Source organism: Chelonoidis abingdonii, chromosome 4, assembly GCF_003597395.2.
Source record: "Chelonoidis abingdonii isolate Lonesome George chromosome 4, CheloAbing_2.0, whole genome shotgun sequence".
In the NCBI taxonomy this organism is placed as follows: domain Eukaryota; kingdom Metazoa; phylum Chordata; order Testudines; family Testudinidae; genus Chelonoidis; species Chelonoidis abingdonii.
The window spans coordinates 121381164-121400489 of NC_133772.1; the positions used below are offsets into that span (position 1 = coordinate 121381164).

Genomic DNA, 19326 nt, shown 5'->3' on the forward strand with positions numbered 1-19326 from the left:
AATTAGATACCCATGGCTGGTCCATGCTAGCTGACGTTGGCTTGTGGGGCTTGGGTTAAAAGGGACTGTTTAATTGCAGTGTAGACATTGGGACTCAGGCTGGATCCCAGGCTCTAGAACCCTGCAAGGTGGTAGGGCCCCAGAGTTCAGGCTGGAGCCCAAGCCCAAATGTCTACACCTCAGTTAAACAGCTCTTTAACCTGAGCCCCGCAAGCCCAGGTCAGCTGCAGGTGTCTAATTCCAGTGGACATACCCTATGTTTCTTTCTCTGGGCATGTGCACTGCTGCCTCCCTCTAGGTGTGTGGAGGCCTATTTCCTGGCTAAGCCCCAGAGGATAAGTCTTCACTTTGGGTCCCAGAAACAGGGCTCCAGCCTGGCCCCAGATTTTCATGCTGAAGTTTTATAGCCTTGCAGCTTGAGCACCACAAGCCTGAGTCAGCAAACAGGGCCTGCCACAGGTTTTATTGCAGTCTAGACATAGCCAGAGTGATTCACAAACCAGGAAAGACAGGCGTTCGGCTGCCTATTCATATCCAGGGACCAATCCAGTAGGTGTGCTCAAGCAGGAGCACTGGAAGCTCCCTAGAAGGAGGCGGGGGCGGGGCGCAAAAGTGCCCAAACCAGGGCCCCATCCCTGCTCCGCCTTTTCCCCAGAGACCCTGCCTCCCGCTTGCTTCTCTCCACCTCCTCCCCTCATCACTTGCCCTTAAAGTAGGTTAAAAAGTGGGAAAGCATAGCCTTTCCACTTTTAATAGTGATGAGGCAATGGTCCCCTAATCCCCCCTGTTCCAGCATCCCTGGCTTAGAGGCCATCTACTGGATCAGGCACCACTGAAAAATCTGACTGGAGAAGGTGGTGTTACCATCTATGTTATAGCCTTTTGTCCACAGGTTAGAGCACTCATCTGGGACGTGGCAAAAGTGACTGAGGGTTTGGCTACACTGGAGAGTTGCAGCACTGGTGAAGGGGTTACAGCGCTTCAACTCACTCTGTGTACACACTTACAAAGCCCAGCCAGCGCTGCAACTCCCTGGCTACAGCACTGGCTGTACACCTGGTCTGATTGGGGTGTAGCAATTCCAGCGCTGGTGATGCAGCGCTGCTCATCAGGTGTGGACACCAGCAGCGCTGTTATTGGCCTCCAGGGTATTGGGAGGAATCCCAGCATACCTTTTCAGCCACTCTGCTATCGTTTCACACTCCACTGCCCTGGGCTCAGGTGACCCGCCCTTTAAATGCCCCGGGAATTTAAAAATCTCTCCTTCCTGTTTGCTCAGCCAGGCGTGGAGTGCAATCAATCAATCAATCACTGACCATGCCTCCACGCCCAAACGAGCCCCAGCATGGAGCAATGGCGAGCTGAGCTGCAGGACCTCATCAGTGTTTGGGGTGAGGAAGCTGTGCAGTCACAGCTGCGCTCCAGCCGTAGAAATTATGATACCTATGGCAGATATCAAAGTCCTGCTGGGCAAAGGGCCATGAACGGGATGCGCTGCAGTGCAGGGTCAAAGTAAAGGAGCTGCGGAGTGCCTATTGCAAAGCCCGTGAGGGAAACCGGCGCTCAGGTGCTGCCCCCGACGACCTGCCGTTTTTACACGAACGAGCTGGATAAGATACTTGGGGGTGACCCCACTGCAAATCCGAGGACCACGATGGACAGTTCAGAGCCGGGAGAGGAGGTGGGGAGGGTGTGGAGGAACCAGAGACTGAGGGTACTGGGGTGGTGGAAGATACCCCAGAGTCCCAGGAGGCATGCAGCCAGGAGCTCTTCTCAAGCCAGGAGGAAGCTAGCCAGTCGCAGCAGCTGGAACTTGTTGGTGAAGAAGAAGCAGAGGAGCGTGATCCCGGTAAGCACTTTTAAAATGTTTTGTGAGAGAGGAGGGGGGCGTTATGGCTGCCGAGTGCATGCATGCATGCCCTAGATGTGGAATAGCCCATTGATTTGGTCTATCACGTCGGTATGGTAATCAGCCTCTGTAATCTCTGCAAAAGTTTCTGCCAGAGCATGGGCAATGTGCTTGCGCAAGTTTATAGGGAGAGCTACCGTGGTCCTTGTCCCAGTCAGGCTAACGCGTCCGCGCCACTGTGCTGTGAGGGGTGGGGGGACCATTGCTGCACACAGGCAAGCTGCATAGGGACCAGGGCGGAATCCACATTGCTGGAGAAGACCCTCCCGCTCTTCCCAGGTGACGCGGAGCAGGGATATATCTGGAAGGATAAAATCCTGTGGAAAATGTAGGGATATTGATCAGTGGTCTTCCCCCAGTGCTCTCTGCTTTCCTCAAAGCACAAAAACCCACTGAGCCCTGACTCACTCAGGCAGCTCCCTCCCAGGGGAGTCGACAGCAGAACATGATTCCAGGAGTAAGTGCTGTGGCAATTGTGGGTGGTGATATGTTCAGTGGTCTTTCCCCCCAGCTGCTCTCTGCTTTCCTCAAAGCACAAAAACCCACTGAGCCCTGACTCACTCAGGCAGCTCCCATTCCCAGGGAGTCGCAGCAGAAACATTGATTCATTAGTGAGAAGCCCTAGTACTCACCATGTCCTGTCTGCTGTTGCCTCTCTGTGCTATGTTAGGTATGTGTGAATGATGCTACAGAGAGAGTCTACACACTCCTCCAACCTTGATTATAAACAATGCAGCCTCTGTAATAACTGTTTCTGTTTCCTTTTTTAAAAGTGACCTCGAATACTATGGCTCTAAACACACAGAAAAGAGACTCCAGAACTTGAGAAGGAGGAAAAAGGAGAACCAAAGAGGAGTTTGGTGATAGCAGTTATGAATCAGTATGCCAGAGACAGTAAGAGAGTGCAGGACTGGAGAGACAAAACGCACCAGTGGAGGCAAAGAGAAAGCAGGAAAAAGAATTGGCTAACAGGAAAAAGAATTGGCAAAGAAGAAAACCACAAACCAGCTTATAAGCCTCCTGGCGCGCCAAACAGACTGTATGCAGTCACTGGTAGCCATGCAGGCAGATCTATACCGTGCTAACCCACCCAATCCCAAAGCTCTCTCCCTTTTGCCCCAGTGTTTGCTCATAACCCCCTTCCCCAGTATCCTGCTTTCCTACCACCACCAGCTGCCCCCCACACCTGTACGTTTCACCTACCAGCCCTGAGAACTACGACCCTTACCCTCTGCACTCAACCCCCATCACATGCAGCATAGTAATCCTGAAGTGCAGCAGGCATTGCAGAGCACTCCAGGCAGGACATATTCAAACATCTGACTGTACAGTTCATCACCCTACCCCCCCCAACCTTTTATGTACTGTACTTTTAATAAAGGATTTCTTTGCTTTTTTAAACAGTTTTTATTATTGCAGAAAGAGAAACATACTGTACCCCAAGGGAAAAATCATCATAACCACTGCACTGAACACCAGTGCAAGGCACCAAACATTACTGTTGGCTTTCAGCCTCAAATTGCTCCCTCAAGGCATCCTAATCCTTGAAAGCCCTGTGCTGGGCCTCTCTAGTAGCCCTGCTCTCTGGCTGTGCAAATTCAGCCTCCAGGCTTGAACCTCGGAGGTCCATTCGTCACTGAATGTTTCACCCTTCCCTTCACAAAGTTATGGAGGGTACAGCACGCGGATATAACGCAGGGATGCTGCTTTCCCCCAAGTCTAGCTTTCCATAAAGACACCTCCAGCGTCCCCTTTAAACGCCGAAAGCACACTCCACAGTCATTCTGCACCGGCTCAGCCTGTAGTTGAACCGGTCCTTGCTTCTGTCAAGCTTCCCTGTATACGGTTTCATGAGCCAAGGCATTAAGGGGTAAGCGGGGTCTCCAAGGATCACAATGGGCATTTCGACGTCCCCTACTGTGATCTTTCAGGTCTGGGAAAAAGTCCCGGCCTGCAGCTTCCTGAACAGGCCACTGTTCCGAAAGATGCATGTGCATCATGCACCTTTCCAGGCCAGCCTGTGTGTAAATGTCAGTGAAACGCCCACGGTGATCCACAAGCGCCTGGAGAACCATAGAGAAATACCCTTTCCATTAATGTACTCGGATGCCTGGTGGGGTGGGGCCAGAATAGGAATATGCGTCCCATCTATCGCCCCCCACAGTTAGGGAAACCCATTTGTGCAAAGCCATCCAGAATTGTCCTGCACGTTCCCAGAGTCACGGTTCTTCTTAGCAGGATGCGATTAATGGCCTGCAAACTTGCATCAACACTATTCCAACGGTCGACTTTCCCCACTCCAAACTGGTTCGCGACCGATCGGTAGCTGTCTGGAGTTGCCATCTTCCAGACTGCAATAGCCACCCACTTCTCCACCACACAGGGCAGCTCTCAATCTCGTGTCCTTGCGCCGCAGGGTGGGGGCAGAGCTCAGCACACAGTCCCATGAAAGTGGCTTTTCTCATCCGAAAGTTCTGCAGCCACTGCTCGTCATCCCAGACTTGCAGGACGATGTGATCCACCACTCAGTGCTTGTTTCCCGAGCCAAATGGCGGCGTTCCACCGCTGCTGAGCATGTCCGTTACTGCCACAAGCAATTTAGTGTCACACGCGCAGGTGAATCCTATATTCTGTATCATATCATCGTCGGACTCCTCACTGTCACTTTGGAGCTGAAAGGAATAGCTCAACTGTAACAAACGTGATGTGCTGGCGACATTCATCAGCAAAGTCCTCAGCAGCTCGGGCTCCATTTCTAACAGCAACCGCCGCTGCACAGACTCACAATGGCACAAAACTGCTGGAGCGATGCACCACGGGGCGTTGGGACAGGAAGCGGATGACCTGCACCTTCCGTCCCCTTCCCACAACCCACAGCGCCAAAATGGGACGAGGTTGCTCTGTGGGATAGCTGCCCACAATGCACCACTCCCGCAACAGCGCTGCAACTGTTTGCAAATGTGGCCACACTGCAGCGCTGGTAGCTGTGAGTGTGGCCACACTGCAGCGCTGTTCCTACACAGCTCTACGACCACAGCTGTAACTCCCAGTGCTGCACATTTCCAAGTGTAGCCAAGCCTTGAAGGGGAGAAAGGATCTGAACAGAGGTCTTCTACCTACCAGGAAAGTGTGCTAGCCACTGGGCTATGGGATATTCTGATCTGGGGAATCCCTCAGTCTCTCCTGCTGAACCTGTTCAATTGTGAATCTATAATTTAAAAGTGGTTGGAACAGGGGCACTGGACTTGGGGTCTCTCAGGTGGGTGTTCCAACCATCATCCCCATTCTCTCTCTCTGGCTCTCTGACTATTTAAATATTTATCCACAGCAGAAGAGTCAGCAGCACACACTCCTGTAGTCAGCAACTCCCACTGGCTAGTTTAGACATTTCCCCACCTCATGTGCTGGCTTGTGGATCGCATTCTGCTTTTCTCCCTCCATGTTTTTGTACAGGGACCCTAGGATCACAGTCCTGTTCTTGTGATTTGTCTAGGTGTCTAAAGTTAGGCTCTGTGATGCTCAGTGTTGCAATGCTTAATTTCCTTCATGGATCCCACCCTAACTTTCCATTTTGGTTAAAAGAGCACCAGTTTAACTCTTCCAAATGTGATGCTTATTTAAAAATCATCAGTGATAATATCAATGAGACACACTAACTAAATATCCTCAGTGAGATTGTTCCATATTATCTACTGTGCCCTAATGATGGCATTATTCTGGCAGGACATATTTTTTGTTGGAAAAATAATAATTGTTAGTATATAAAGGATATTGAATAACTGCATCTCTCCTTAATTAAAGAAAAGGCTTGCTCCTTGACAGTATTAACAAAACTCTCTCTGAAATCAAACACCACACAGCCACTAACATGCTGATTAAACTATTTATAGTTCTACTAAAACCCCCTTCAATCTTTGTTTCTAAAATCAGTGCTAAATATCTGAACGCATAAACACAGTGATGCTTTAACTGTTTTGTTGCCCCGAGGATGTAATGTAAGCTCAGTTAATTTGCATCTGTGTGATACTATGAATGAGCGTTCTGTGAAGGTTAATGACACTGCATGGTCCCTCATGGCAGGACCAAATACTGTCTAGACCATCCTTGATAGACATTTATCTAACCTAGTCTTAAATATCTCCAGAAGTTTACGCACCTTTCAATTAATTTATTTGCCAGGAAGAATTTTAAACATATTATTCACTTGATCCAAATTTAAATTTAGATTTTTGTTCTCTGGTTATCTACATTAACATCACCTTTGGCTCTTTGAAACAATCATATCAAATCCAGGCCCTGTGAAAGAATAAGAGACTGGAATGCTGTGTAGTGTAGAATTTAGGATCATACTAGACTCTGAGAAGAAAGTTATTTTCTCTGCAAGAAACACTTATATCCCCTGTGTATCACATTAATATACCTTTGAGAAGTAATATTCTAGCGTGAAGGGTGGACAAGATGCAGCTTGGTCACAAACAGAATATTGTGCTATATACACTGACATTGGATACTGATGGGTTCAAAATAATGACCTATTGGGCCTTTTTGGCAAAATCACGTTTAAATGTTCCATGTCACCGTTACCAGGCTAACCTGACCCTTCCTGGCCTCTTCAAGTACACACCCATCTTGGGCCATCACCTCTCTCAGGGTGCAATTAAATTATGTGATTCTCTATCTCTCTCTCACACCAGGTCCTGGGTTGCAGTCCCCTGTGTGTACCAACTGTGATTACCTCAGCAGGTCTAACTTGGGGTCAGTATGTGCAGTTCTGTTCCCTCTGTGAGCTGTGACAGTGGTACCCTGTCACCAGACAGCGTTCTTAAAGCAGAGTGTTATTTAAAACAAAAGCACATCAGAGAAAAGAAGATCTTAAAACTTTCCTTCCCTGACAGAGAATTTACCTTCCTCCCCCATAGAATTATATATCAGTATTAGATTATCTGTGTGGTGGAAATGGAGCTTCTATGTAATAATCTCATTTTATATGTTGATAGCAAACAATTTGAGCATCTTGTGTTAAATTAGCAAGATGATAACAAGCAAGAGAAGGCTCTTGAGGGGATGGAGGTTTGAGTGAAGGCTGGTGTTTCTCACTGAGGTTCTGGATGTGCTGGGAGAACATTGTTCCACAGTCTGTGCTTTGGACTCACATCTGTAGTGAAGGCTAGTGGGGAAGTATGGTCCTTTCCTATTGGAAATTGTCCATATTTCCAGTAAAGGTGTGCTGAGCCTGAGAATGACTTACTCAAGTAATCACTTGGCACTGTCTGGCTAGCTCTCAACCAGCATCTAATTTTCCATTTTTTGGTTAATTGACACTAACTTCTCGCTTCATCACTATCGCTAATTTTACCTGCCACACAGTAGGGTCTGTGGCTAATAGTAAGGATAATAAAGAGAAAGTAACACTCTGCAGCACAATTTAACATACTTTTAAAGGAGCTCATGCCATATGGAGATGGTATGAAGTAAAACAACAACAAAACTGGAATACAGGAGATCTGCGTTCTGTGTCAGATTCTGCCACTGGCTTGCTGTGTGACCTTGGGCAAGTCACTTACCTTCCTGCACATCAGTTTCCCCATGTGTAAAATACGGAAAATAAAACTAACTCCTTGCAAAGCACTTTATAGTACCTTTCACTAAAAGAGCTCATAAGTGCAAAAAACTACATTTCAGGGACTCAGCCCAACATCCCAGATCCCAGTAGCCACCAAGCTTTGATGCAAGATAAGAATTTTGCAATTTGCACCCATTTGTAATATTTTTAAAAGACCACCTACAGTGCTAGGTGTTAAATTTAGTGGATGATGGGCAACGTATGTGAAAGATGATTTTTAAACTTTGGTGAGAACAATAGTAGAAAATTGAAAATATTGCTAAAATATGTTAAAAATCTGATGTCTGATTACATGACATTTTTGATTAAACAAAGATTTATCAAGTTCTATAATATTAAGTTCCTCAACATCTGCTACTAGGCAAAAATATCTTTGACATTTACATCATACTAAGATTTGGGACCTTGTCTTTTTAATAAGTCCCTTAAACTTCTTTAAACTTAAGCCAAAACATCTCCCCCACCCCACCACCCCAATAAAAACAAAACAAGAAAGGAACGAGCTGCAGGAATAAAAAAGAGAATGCAGGCAGAAGTCCAGCAACAAAGTGGGGGCTACCCAGTTTATTGTACCCAATGCAGCATGTTTGATTACTTGCCCTATGGGCAGGTGGCGTATGTGTGCATTTGGTGCAAGGAGCTCCTGGCCCTTAGAGAACGTGTATGGGCTTTGGAGACCAGGCTGGCTTAGCTAGATGAGCTAAGGGCGACAGAGAGCTACATAGATGAGATTTTCTGGGACACAGTAGAATGGTCCCACCACTTGTCTGACAGCCTCTGTGCTGTTGAGGAGAATTAAAGTCTCAGGGAAGGAAAATATCCAACTAGAGCAGAGGGAAACCATCCCATAGTTGGGACCCTCCTTCCAGATGATGTTGTGGTATCCTCTCACACTGAGGATACCTCTCTGGGTATCTCTTCCAGTTATTAGGAAGAGACAGGTATTAGGTGATTCAATCATTAGAAACATAGATAGGCGGGTTTGCAATGACCAGGAGAACTGCATGATGACTTGCCTGCTTGGTGCAAAGGTTGCAGATCTCTCGATAGACTTATGCGTAGTGCTGCGGAGGAACTGGGGGTCGTGGTACTTGTAGGTACCAATGACATAGGGAAGATAGAAGAGAGGTCCTGGAGGCCAAATTTAGGCTGTTAGGTAAGAGATTGAAGTCCAGGACCTCCATGGTAGCATTGTCTGAAATGCTTCCACTTCCATGTGCAGGACCAGTTAGACAGGCAGAACTGCAGTCTCAATGCATGGATGAGACGATGGTGTAGGGAGGAGGGATTTAGATTTATTAGAAACTGGGGAAATTTTTGAGCAAGGGGGAGCCTATACAGGAAGGATGGGCTCCACCTAAACCAAAATGGAACCAGACTGCTGGCACTTAAAAAGGTCGTAGAGCAGTTTTTAAACTAAGGTCTGGGGGAAAGCTGACAGATGTCGAGGAGCACGTGGTTCCTTAGGGGAGGATCTGCTTATGGAGATTCTCTATATCCTAGTAAGGAGGAGAGAATGGAAGATAATATAATATAGGTAGGATCTGATGAGAAACAGTCAGGGCCGGCACTTCCATTTAGGCGACCTAGGCGGTCGCCTAGGGCACCAGGATTTGGGAGGGCAGCAGACTGTTCTGGTGGACCTGCCACAGGCGTGCCTACGGAGGGTCCGCTGGTCCCGCGGCTCCGGTGGAGCATCCGCAGGCACGTCTGCGGCAGGTCCACCGGAGCCGCGGGACCAGCGGACCCCTCGCAGAGACGGCCTGCGGGAAGGTCCTACCAGCCTGCGGGACCGGCGAGCTGGGGTGCCAAAAAACTCCTCGCGCACGCTCCTGAAACGTCAACGAAAAGAAGGCTCATTCATTAACATTGTGATAATGGTAGATTCTGTCTAAAAAGTGACACTTTTAAAGTGCTTTATACCAATGCTAGAAGTCTAATAATAAGATGGAGTGAATTAGAGACAGTGCCTCGTATTAAATGAGGTATTGTATATAATAGGCATCCAAACTGGCTGGACTACGGATAATCAAGTGGACGCGGGTACTAAATACCAGGTACAAAATATCGGAAGGACAGAACAGGTCATGCGGTGGGGAGTAAGCACTAATATGTGAAAGAAAGCGTAGAATCAAAAATGAAGTAAAATCTTAAAGAACCAAACTGGGCAACGATCCTCTGTGCGTAGATATATACAGATGGATATTATAACCGGACCACCTGACCAGAGAATGAGTGATAGTTGCTGTGAAATGCTCAGGGAGATATATGAGTGCTAATTAAAAAACAATCAAATTATAATCGGGATTTAACTACCCCATATTGACTGGGTATCATTCACCGCAGGACGGATGCAGAGATAAAGTTTTCTTGACACCTTAAATGACTGCTTCTTGGAGCCAGCTAGATCTGGACCCACAAGAGGAGGAAGGCAGTTCTTGATTTAGTCCTCAGTGAGCACAGGATCAGGTCCTAAGAGATTGAGTATAGTGGACCATTGGTAAATAATGCGATATTATATAATTAAATAACATCCTTGTGGTGGGGAAACACACCACGCAAACCCAACACTGTAGCATTGTAATTTCAAAAGAGACGTACAAAAAAATGCAGAGGTTAGTTAAACCAGAAATTAAAAGTATAGTACCAAAGTAAAATCCCGCAGCTGCATGGAAACTTTTAAAAGACACCATAATAGAGGCTCAACTTAAATGTATACCCCAAATTAAAAAACATAGTAAGAGAACCAAAAAAGAGTCACCGTGGCTAAACAACCAAGTAAAAGAAGCAGTGAGAGGCAAAGAGGCATCCTTTAAAAAGTGGAAGTTAAATCCTAGTGAGGAAAATAGAAAGGACCATAAACTCTGGCAAATGAAGTGTAAAAATACAGTTAGGAAGGCCAAAAGAGAATTCAAAGAGCTAGCCAAAGACTCAAAAAGTAATACCAACAACATCAGAAAAAGGAAGCCTACTAACAACCAGTGTGGCCACTGGACAATTCAGGCGGAGAAACTAAATGAATTCTTTGCATAGGTCTTCAGAGTTGAGGATGCGAGGGAGATCCACAAACCTCAGCCATTCTTTTTAGGTGACAAATCTGAGGAACTGTCCCAAATTGAGGTGTCATTAGAGGAGGTTTTGTAACAAACTGATAAACTAAATAGTAATAATTCACCAGAACCAGATGGTATTCACTCACGAGTTCTGGAGGAACTCAAATGTGAAATTGCAGGACTACTAAATCAGCTTCTGTACGAAATGACTGAAGGATAGCTAATGTGATGCCAGTTTTTAAAAAGCTCTCCAACAGTGACCCCAGCAATTCCAGGCCAGTAAGCCTGACTTCAGTACTGGGCAAACTGAAACTATAGTAAAGAACAAAATTGTCAGACACAGATGAACATAATTTGTTGGGGATGAGTCAACATGGTTTTTCTAAAGTGAAATCATGCCTCACCAATCTACTAGAATTCTTTGAAGGGGTCAACAAGCATGTGAACAAGGGGATCCAGTGGATATAGTATATTCAGATTGTCAGAAAGCCTTTGACAAGGTATCCCACCAAAGGTTCTTAAGCAAAGTAAGTAGTCATGGGATAAGAAGGAAGATCCTCTCATGGATTGGCAACATTAAAAGATAGGAAACAAAGGGTAGGAATAAATGGTCAGTTTTCAGAATAGAGAGAGATAAATAGTGTTGTCCCCCAGGGGTCTGTACTGGCCCAGTCCTATTCATAAATGATCTGGAAAAAGGGGTAAACAGGTGGCAAAATTTGAAGATGATACCAAACTACTCAAGATCGCAGTCTGCCTGGGACTTAACTAAGAGCTACAAAAGGATCTCTCAAAACTGAGTGTTTGGGGAACAAAATGGCAGATGAAATTCAATGTTGATAAATGCAAAGTAATGCACATTGGAACACATAATACCAACTATACATATAAAACGATGGAGTCTAAATTAGCTGTTACCACTCAAGCATGAGATCATAGAATTATAGAATCATAGAATATCAGGGTTGGAAGGGACCTCAGGAGGTCATCTAGTCCAACCCCCTGCTCAAAGCAGGACCAATTCACAACTAAATCATCCCAGCCAGGGCTTTGTCAAGCCTGACCTTAAAAACCTCTAAGGAAGGAGATTCCATCACCTCCCTTGCTCCCTCAGTAACCCATTCCAGTGCTTCACCGCTCTCTGAGTGAAAAAGTTTTTCTTAATATCCAACCTATCCTCCACCACTGCAACTTGAGACCATTACTCCTTGTTCTGTCCTCAGGTACCACTGATCTTGGAGTCATTGTGGATAGTTCTCTGAAAACATCCACTCAGTGTGTAGTGGCAGTCAAAAAAAGTGAACAGAATGTTGGGAATCATTAAGAAAAGGATAGATAATAAGACAGAAAATATTACATTGCTTCTATATAAATCCATGGTACGTCCACATCTTGAATACTGCATGCAGATGTAGTTGCCCCATCTCAAAAAAGATATATTGGAATTGGAAAAGGTTCAGAAAAGGGCAACAAAAATTATTAGGGGTATAGAATAGCTTCTGTATGAGGAGAGATTAATAAGACAGGGACTTTTCATCCTGGAAAAGAGACGACTAAGGGGGGATACGATTAAAGTGTATAAAATCATGACTGGTGTGGAGAGAGTAAATAAGGAAGTGTTATTTACCTGTTCTCATAACATAAGAACTAAGGGTCACCAAATGAAATTAATAGGCAGCAGGTTTAAAACAAACAAAAGGAAGTATTTTTTCACACAATGCACAGTCAACCTGTGGAACTCCTTGCCAGAGGATGTTGTGAAGGCCTAGACTATAACAGGGTTCAAAAAAGAACTAGATAAATTCATGGAGGATAGGTCCATCCATGGCTATTAGCCAGGATAAGCAGGGATGGTGTCCCTGGCATGTGTTTGCCAGAGGCTGGGAATGGGAGACAAGGAATGGATCACTTGATTACCTGTTCATTCCCTCTGAGGCATCTGGCACTGGCCACTGTCGGAAGACAAGATACTGGGCTAGACGGACCTTTGATCTGACCCAGTATGGCCATTCTTATGTTCTTAGAACACTTTTAGTGCAATATGAATAATACATTATAAAATACAGTATGTAAGCATTGTAGTAATATGTCACTGAGCTGCTATTTTAATAAAAACCTGTTATTCCTCCTTCACTGAAAAGGAAAAGCCATCTCTCTTTCTCCGAGTTAATAATGTCTATTATGCATCCAAATTCTAATGTTTTCACCATTTTATATTATAATTCATCACTATAATAATTGCTGGATATTGCTTGGTTTAGCTCTTTGTTTTTATCTTTTCCTTCACAATTATCTTTCCAAAAGTTATTCTGATAGAGAGCTTTTCAACATGTTACATCTTTAAACTATGTTGAAGTTGCAGAACTGCATCTCACACACAGACCCTCAATTTTTCGTTGCTGGATAGTGGAGGATTTAATAAGTTGTTGAGAAAAGAACAACAAGTTGTACAGTAGAACCACAGAGTTACAAACACCTATGAACTGACCAGTCAACCACATATCTCATTTGGAACAAGAAGTACACAATTAGGCAGCAGCAGAGACAAAAAAAAAGAAAAGAAAAGAAAGAGGAAAAAGAAAGCAAGTACAGTACAGAACTATCTCAAATGTAAACTACTAAAAAAAAGGGAAAGCAGCATTTTTCTTCTGCAAAGTAAAGTTTCAAAGCTGCATTAAGTCAATGTTCAGTTGTAAACCTTTGAAAGAATGACTATAATGTTTTGTTCAGAGTTCAGAACATTTCAGAGTTACAAACAATCTCAATACCAGAAGTTTTCCTAATTCTGAGGTTCTACTGTAGTTAGACCTGAAAGAGGTGCCCTTTTCTGGCACAATGGAGTAACGTCACTGTTAGTTGTATATTTGTATTATATCGTGTGTCTAATCAGGCACAGGCTCCCTTGGTGCTGTACAAACACACAATATGCCCTTAAAGAATGACATCAAAGAGATTTATACTGAAAACACATATGTACGTGCATAACTTCACACCTTGAGATCTCCTGAAGAACAAACTTCAAGAGCTAGGTATTATTACTCACCTCAGCAATCCATGGACATCAGTGGTACTACTGGTGCAACTAAAGTTAGGCACCTGTGGTTACCTGTTTCCAGGATCAGGACATAATTTAAGACAAGAAGCAAGAGATGAGCATGACAAACAATAGGAGGGAACAGAAGAACCACAGATCAAATTGTAACTCTGACCATAAGTGCACAGGGTCATGGTCCCGAATAATTAAAAGTTGTTGCATGCACAGCCTGAGCCAGCCCTCTACCTAGCCATTATAGGCTGGCCACCCCCGCATTCCAGGAGAAGCAAGACACACCTAACCTACGGGCCTCTGCAGCCACAGGCTTCTTTTGCCTGCCACTTCTGGACGCCAGGTGTAAAAAGGCCGGTTATTAGGGAAGGATCCGCCCCTTTCCCTGGCTGCGCTGCTCCCCAGGCCAAGGCCTGATGCGCCCCCGGGCAGAGCGCGCTCAGACCACAGAGGTTTTCACGCCTCCCTTCCCCCGCCGCATCCAGCACCGCACAGACCGCCCATTGAGCCGCACAAGAGCTGCCTGAGCCACTGCGCCGGCCAAACACCGCGCTCCGCACAGTGCGCACAGAAAAGCGCGCGCCGCCTCCCTTATAGGAGCGGAGCTGCTGCCCGCGGACACTCGCACGTGGCGCCCAGACACTGTGGAGACAGGCGCCCTGGCAGTGCCTGGGACAGCTCATCCATCCCCTGTCTTCGGCCTCGGGGGGCTGCTCCTGCTTCCTCCCGAGGGGTCTTCCCGCTCCAGCCCCCCTGGCGCTGCCCGACCCACAGAGGCGGGGGAGCGCGGGATCGGCAGTTGCTGCTCTCCGCCTGTTGCAGCGCTGTGTGCCGCCTGGGGTGGGGGCTGCCAGGCGCGCTGGTGGAGGAAGGCGGCGGCTGGTGGAGGCGCCGCTGTAGCCGGCTGCACTTGGCGAAGAGCGGGGGGCACCAAGACGGAGACCGAGCAAAGCAGCGCGCAGCCAGGCTCCCCCAGACGCTGACCCGGCTGCTGCCCGGGCGGGCGCCGCGCGCAAAAGGGGCTGCCTGCCCTGGCTCCCGGGCAGGGGGGCGGGGCCGTGACTCCCGGAGGAGAAAAGAGCGGCCGCCGGCCGGCAAGGGAGACCGAGGGACAGTCGGAGCCGCATCCTCTGCTTCTGCGGCTGACACAGGAGCAGGCTGGTCCCGGTGTGACACGAGCTACCCTCCGGAGAGGACTGTCAGCACCGCCCCCCACTGCAGGGCTGACCTCCTAAAGCGGGGGAGGATTAGCCCCCCCCCAGCAGATGGAGCTCCCGAGGGGCACTGCCCAGGGATCAGCTCGGACCTGGGATGTTCACCCCTCGGGCTAGCGAGCTCTAGCTTGACTCCGCGTGGTCCGTGCGAGGCGTCGCTCCGCGTTAGCGATCGGTTACTACCGAGCCGTGTTAGCCAGCAGATGCCAGGCTCTGTCTGGGCTTCACGCTCCCGCGGGGCGCCGGGTTTGATTTGAGCTGAGGAAGTTTACAAACCCGGCGTTGATAGGGAGCGAAAGCCGATGGGGACTTTCCCTGGGCAGGGAGATACCCCAGGTCTCCAGCTTCAGTATTCTATCTGATCCGAATTGATAATTCTAGGTTCCACTCCACTTTCTTCGGCGCAAGTCCCGTCCTGAGAGTCACAGGCTCTGCTGGGCTCTTTCCCCACTGTTCACGCTGACCGTGATGTGCACTATGCAAGGATTTGCACTGTGCAAGGATTGAGGCGCTGGGGACGGTTTGGTGAGCATGGAGCGGGCTGCTCTGATCTTTCCACTGCATTTTAACGTCGAGGGGGGACTCCTGCGCGGCTGCATGCTCGGGAAGTTCCCGCGGCCGCTCTGAAGGCGCAGACATGCCGGGAAAGGTCAGGGACAGGATGGCTCTGACCTGTGTGAAGGAAAGGAAGGAGGTCTCGCTTTGGGGGCATGGAGAGATGAAGTCGCACGTGTGCACCTGAGCGCTCGGGAGGCAGCCGCTTCTCATGGAGTTCGGTCACTCTCATCCCTCGTGGCAAGCTGAAGTTGCGTTGTTGGGGTCCCTTAACTAAGTGGAGGCGTGTGGGGCGGAGGAAGGAAAGGATCCAAAACTTGACGAGAAGAGCAGAGCAGAGCAGGCTGTGTCGGGCGCCCCGGAGCACAGGTTGTTTGCCCGAGGACGGAAAGTCACTTTCTGAGCCAGCAGACCCAAGTGGGAGTCTTGAGAAATGGCCCGGAGCGCCCGAGAATGAGCTCCAGTTCCCAGAGCCGACGGAAGGGCGGGAAAGTGGGGGTAAAGATTCACGAAGCGCTGCACGCCTCTGTCATCCAAGTGCCCTGGAGAGGCCGCCCAGATCCGCCGGCAGAGATGCGGGGTGGCCATGGATCGCGCTGCTCACGGCCCCTGGCACCCCTGGCCCCGGGAGTATAATCCAGGACGCAGCTACGCTTGTCGGAGTTTGGGGGAGCTGCGGTCGGGAGCAAACGTTGTGCCGGGCTCCAGCAGCCCCCTCGGCCTGGTCCCCCGGGGCGAAGAATGGCGTGGCGCGGCTGCTGCTGCTCCAGCCTGGGTCACCTGAACGAGGATAACGCCCGCTTCTTGCTGCTGGCCGCGCTCATCATCCTGTACATGCTGTGCGGGGCCGCCGTGTTCTCGGCCATCGAGCTGCCCACCGAGAGGGAAGCCAAGGAGAGGTGGGAGGAGAGGTTCGTGAACTTCAGCCAGAGGCACAACCTAAGCCGGGCAGAGCTGCAAGACTTCCTCCGGGAGTACCAAGAGGCCAGCGTAGCCGGGATCCGGGTCGATGACATCAGACCCCGGTGGGATTTTACCGGGGCCTTTTATTTTGTGGGGACTGTGGTTTCAACAATAGGTAAGTCTAAGGGGCAAGAATGTCCCTGGCGATCACAATGAATCCCTACTAGTGTGACCCATGACAGTGGAAGGGGAGGGGGATAACTAATGTAGGCATCAGGGGGTGATTCAGTCCCCAGGAGCAGCAAAAAGGATGATCTCATCTACCTCTACCTTATTCCCCTGAAAAGTCTGCTTTATCCCACTTCCACAAGATTACACAGCAAACCAGAGGAAAGGGGGCCCCAGTCATACAGACTGAAACCCTAATTATGCAATTTCCTTGTTGAGGAGACATGAGAAAATGTCCCCAAACATATTGAGTACAAGTCCTCTCTTCCTTTTTTAAATCCCCTTAAACATCCCAATTGCCTGGTGTGGTGGCTTAAAACGCATTTCACTGTAGTACAGAACAAATGATCACACCTTTCTTCTCATTCATTCAGGGACACTGTCAAGTGAAAAATCACATTTGTCAATACACATAGGGATATTTGCTTTTTGTTTTACATCAGGCACCTCACACCTTTGAATGGGAAGCAGGCTTTACAATGTCATTGACTTTTCATCATTCATGCTGACTTCTTGGTTTTTGGCATTTTACTCAACTGGGGCAGTGAAAGTAGTCAACTTAGTTTCATTTGAGGTCACGCAATTCTGTAATGACAAATCTGTAGAGGAACATTTACATCTAAGCCAAAAGCTTTGTCTTCACTGATGTTTCTTGATTTTTAGGTTTTGTAAAAATCTTGTTATAACAAAACCTAAATTGAGGTTTCGTTTGATGTTTTTTTAACGCCAGGAGGGACCATTGTGATCATCTAGTCTTACCTCCTGTATAACATATCCAATATAACACACTTTACAGTATCCCATTAATTGTAGAATATAGTATATGTAATTGGCTTTACAAATGTTGACTCTTAAATCATGCAAATCCTTTGCTTTCTCTAAGAGGATCAACAAGTCAGTGTGTTCTGTACATCTTGTTTTGTCCCTAGACTTTTCAGGGTTGGAGAAGCAGAAGAAAAGCCTGTAAGAAAAGTCTGTTCAGTATGACTACTGAACAGAAATCAGAGGGGGGCTGATGGTGTTGGACTTATATGTAAACTTACTGTCCCTCTAACACATGAAGGCAAGCAGCTGAATGTTGACAAAATGTGCAAGTGCTTATATACAAATGCTAGAAGTTTAAATACGAACATGGGTGAAATAGAATGTCTGGCATTAAATAAGGATATTTATATAACAGGCATTGCGGAAACTTGGTAGAATGAGGATAATCAATGTGACACGGTAACACCAGGTAGGATGACCAGATGTCCCAATTTTATAGGGACAATCCCAATATTTGGGTCTTTTTCTTATATATTACCCCACCCCCTCCCCCGAGTCCTGATTTTTCACACTTGCTCTCTAGTCACTCTAACACCAGGATACAATATATATAGGAATGACAGAGTAGGTTGTGCTGTAGGGGAGTGGCTTTCTGTGTGACAGAAAGCATAAAGTCAAATACAATAAAAATCTTAAATGAATCAAACTATACCATAAAAGCTCTAGGGATAGAATAATGCTTGAATAATAAGAGTATAGCAGTAAGAATATACTATCGACTTTCTTACCAGGGTGGTGACAGTGAAATGTGCAGGGAAATTAGAGAGGTTGCAAAAGCAGAAAACACAATAATAATGGGGGATTTCAACTATCTCCATATTGACTGGGTAAATGTCACCTCAGGACAGTATGCAGAGGTAAAATTTCTTATCACCATTAATGATTGCATCTTGGGGCAACTTGTTCTGGAATCCACAAGGGGAGAGGCAAGTCTTGATTTAGTCCGAAGTGATGCCCTGTATCTGGTCCGAGAGGTGAATATAGCTGAGCCACTCATTATCAGCAACCATAATGTAATTAAATTTAACATCCTTGTAGGGGGGGAAATGCCAAAGAAACTCACCACAGTAGCATTTAACTTAAAAAAGAGGACAACATAAAAATGGGGAAGCTAGTTAAACAGAAGTTAAAAGGAACAATTACAAGAGTGAAATGCCTGCATATGCCATGGAGACTATTTAAAAACACCATAATAGAGGGTCAATGTAAATGTATACCGCCAAATGAAAAACAAAACAAAACAGTAAGCAGACCAAAATATGTCACCATGGCTAAAAACAGAGTAAAAGAGGTGGTTAGAAGCAAAAAGGCATCCTTTAAAGATTAGAAGTGAGATTCTAGTGAGAAAAGTAGAAAAGAGCATAAACTCTGGCAAATCAATTGTAAAAGTATGATAAGGCAGGTCAGGAAAGAATTTGAAGAATTACTACCTAAGAACACACAAATTAACAACAGTTTTTTTTTAACTACATTAAAAGCTGGAAGCCTGCCAATCAGTGAGTGGGGCCACTGGACAATCAAAGTGCTAAAGGAGCACTCAAGGAAGACAAGGCCATTGTGGAGAAAGCTAAATTAATTTCTCTCACCAGGCTTCACTGCAGAGGATGTAGGGGAGATCCCCACACCCAAATCATTCCTTTAGAGGAGCTGTCCCAGATTAAGGCAGCAATAGAGGAGGTTTTTGGAACAAATTGACAAATTAAACCTGAATAAGTTACCAGGATCAGACGGTATTCACCCAAGCATTCTGAAGGAACTCAAATATGAAATTACAGAACCACTAACTGTAGTATGTAACATATCACTTAAATCAGCCTCTGTACTAGGTTACTGAAGGATAGCTAATGTAATGCCTATTTTTAAAAAAGGCTCCAGAGGCAATCCTGGCAATTACAGACAAGTAAACCTAGCTTCAGTACCAGGCAAACTGACTGAAACTAGTAAAGAATGGAATTATCAGACATAGATAA

At 46.7% G+C, this 19326-nt stretch overlaps 1 protein-coding gene across 1 annotated transcript in view; it reads left to right on the top strand.

The window, feature by feature from the left end:
• The first annotated feature begins 15335 nt into the window (after positions 1-15335).
• Positions 15336-19326, top strand: part of KCNK13 (potassium two pore domain channel subfamily K member 13) — a 153799-nt gene continuing 149808 nt past the window's right edge. The window contains exon 1 of the mRNA XM_032784425.2: positions 15336-16478. Within this exon, the coding sequence (XP_032640316.1) occupies positions 16142-16478 (337 nt within the window). The 5' untranslated portion in view covers positions 15336-16141. The remainder of the gene's footprint in view (positions 16479-19326) is intronic.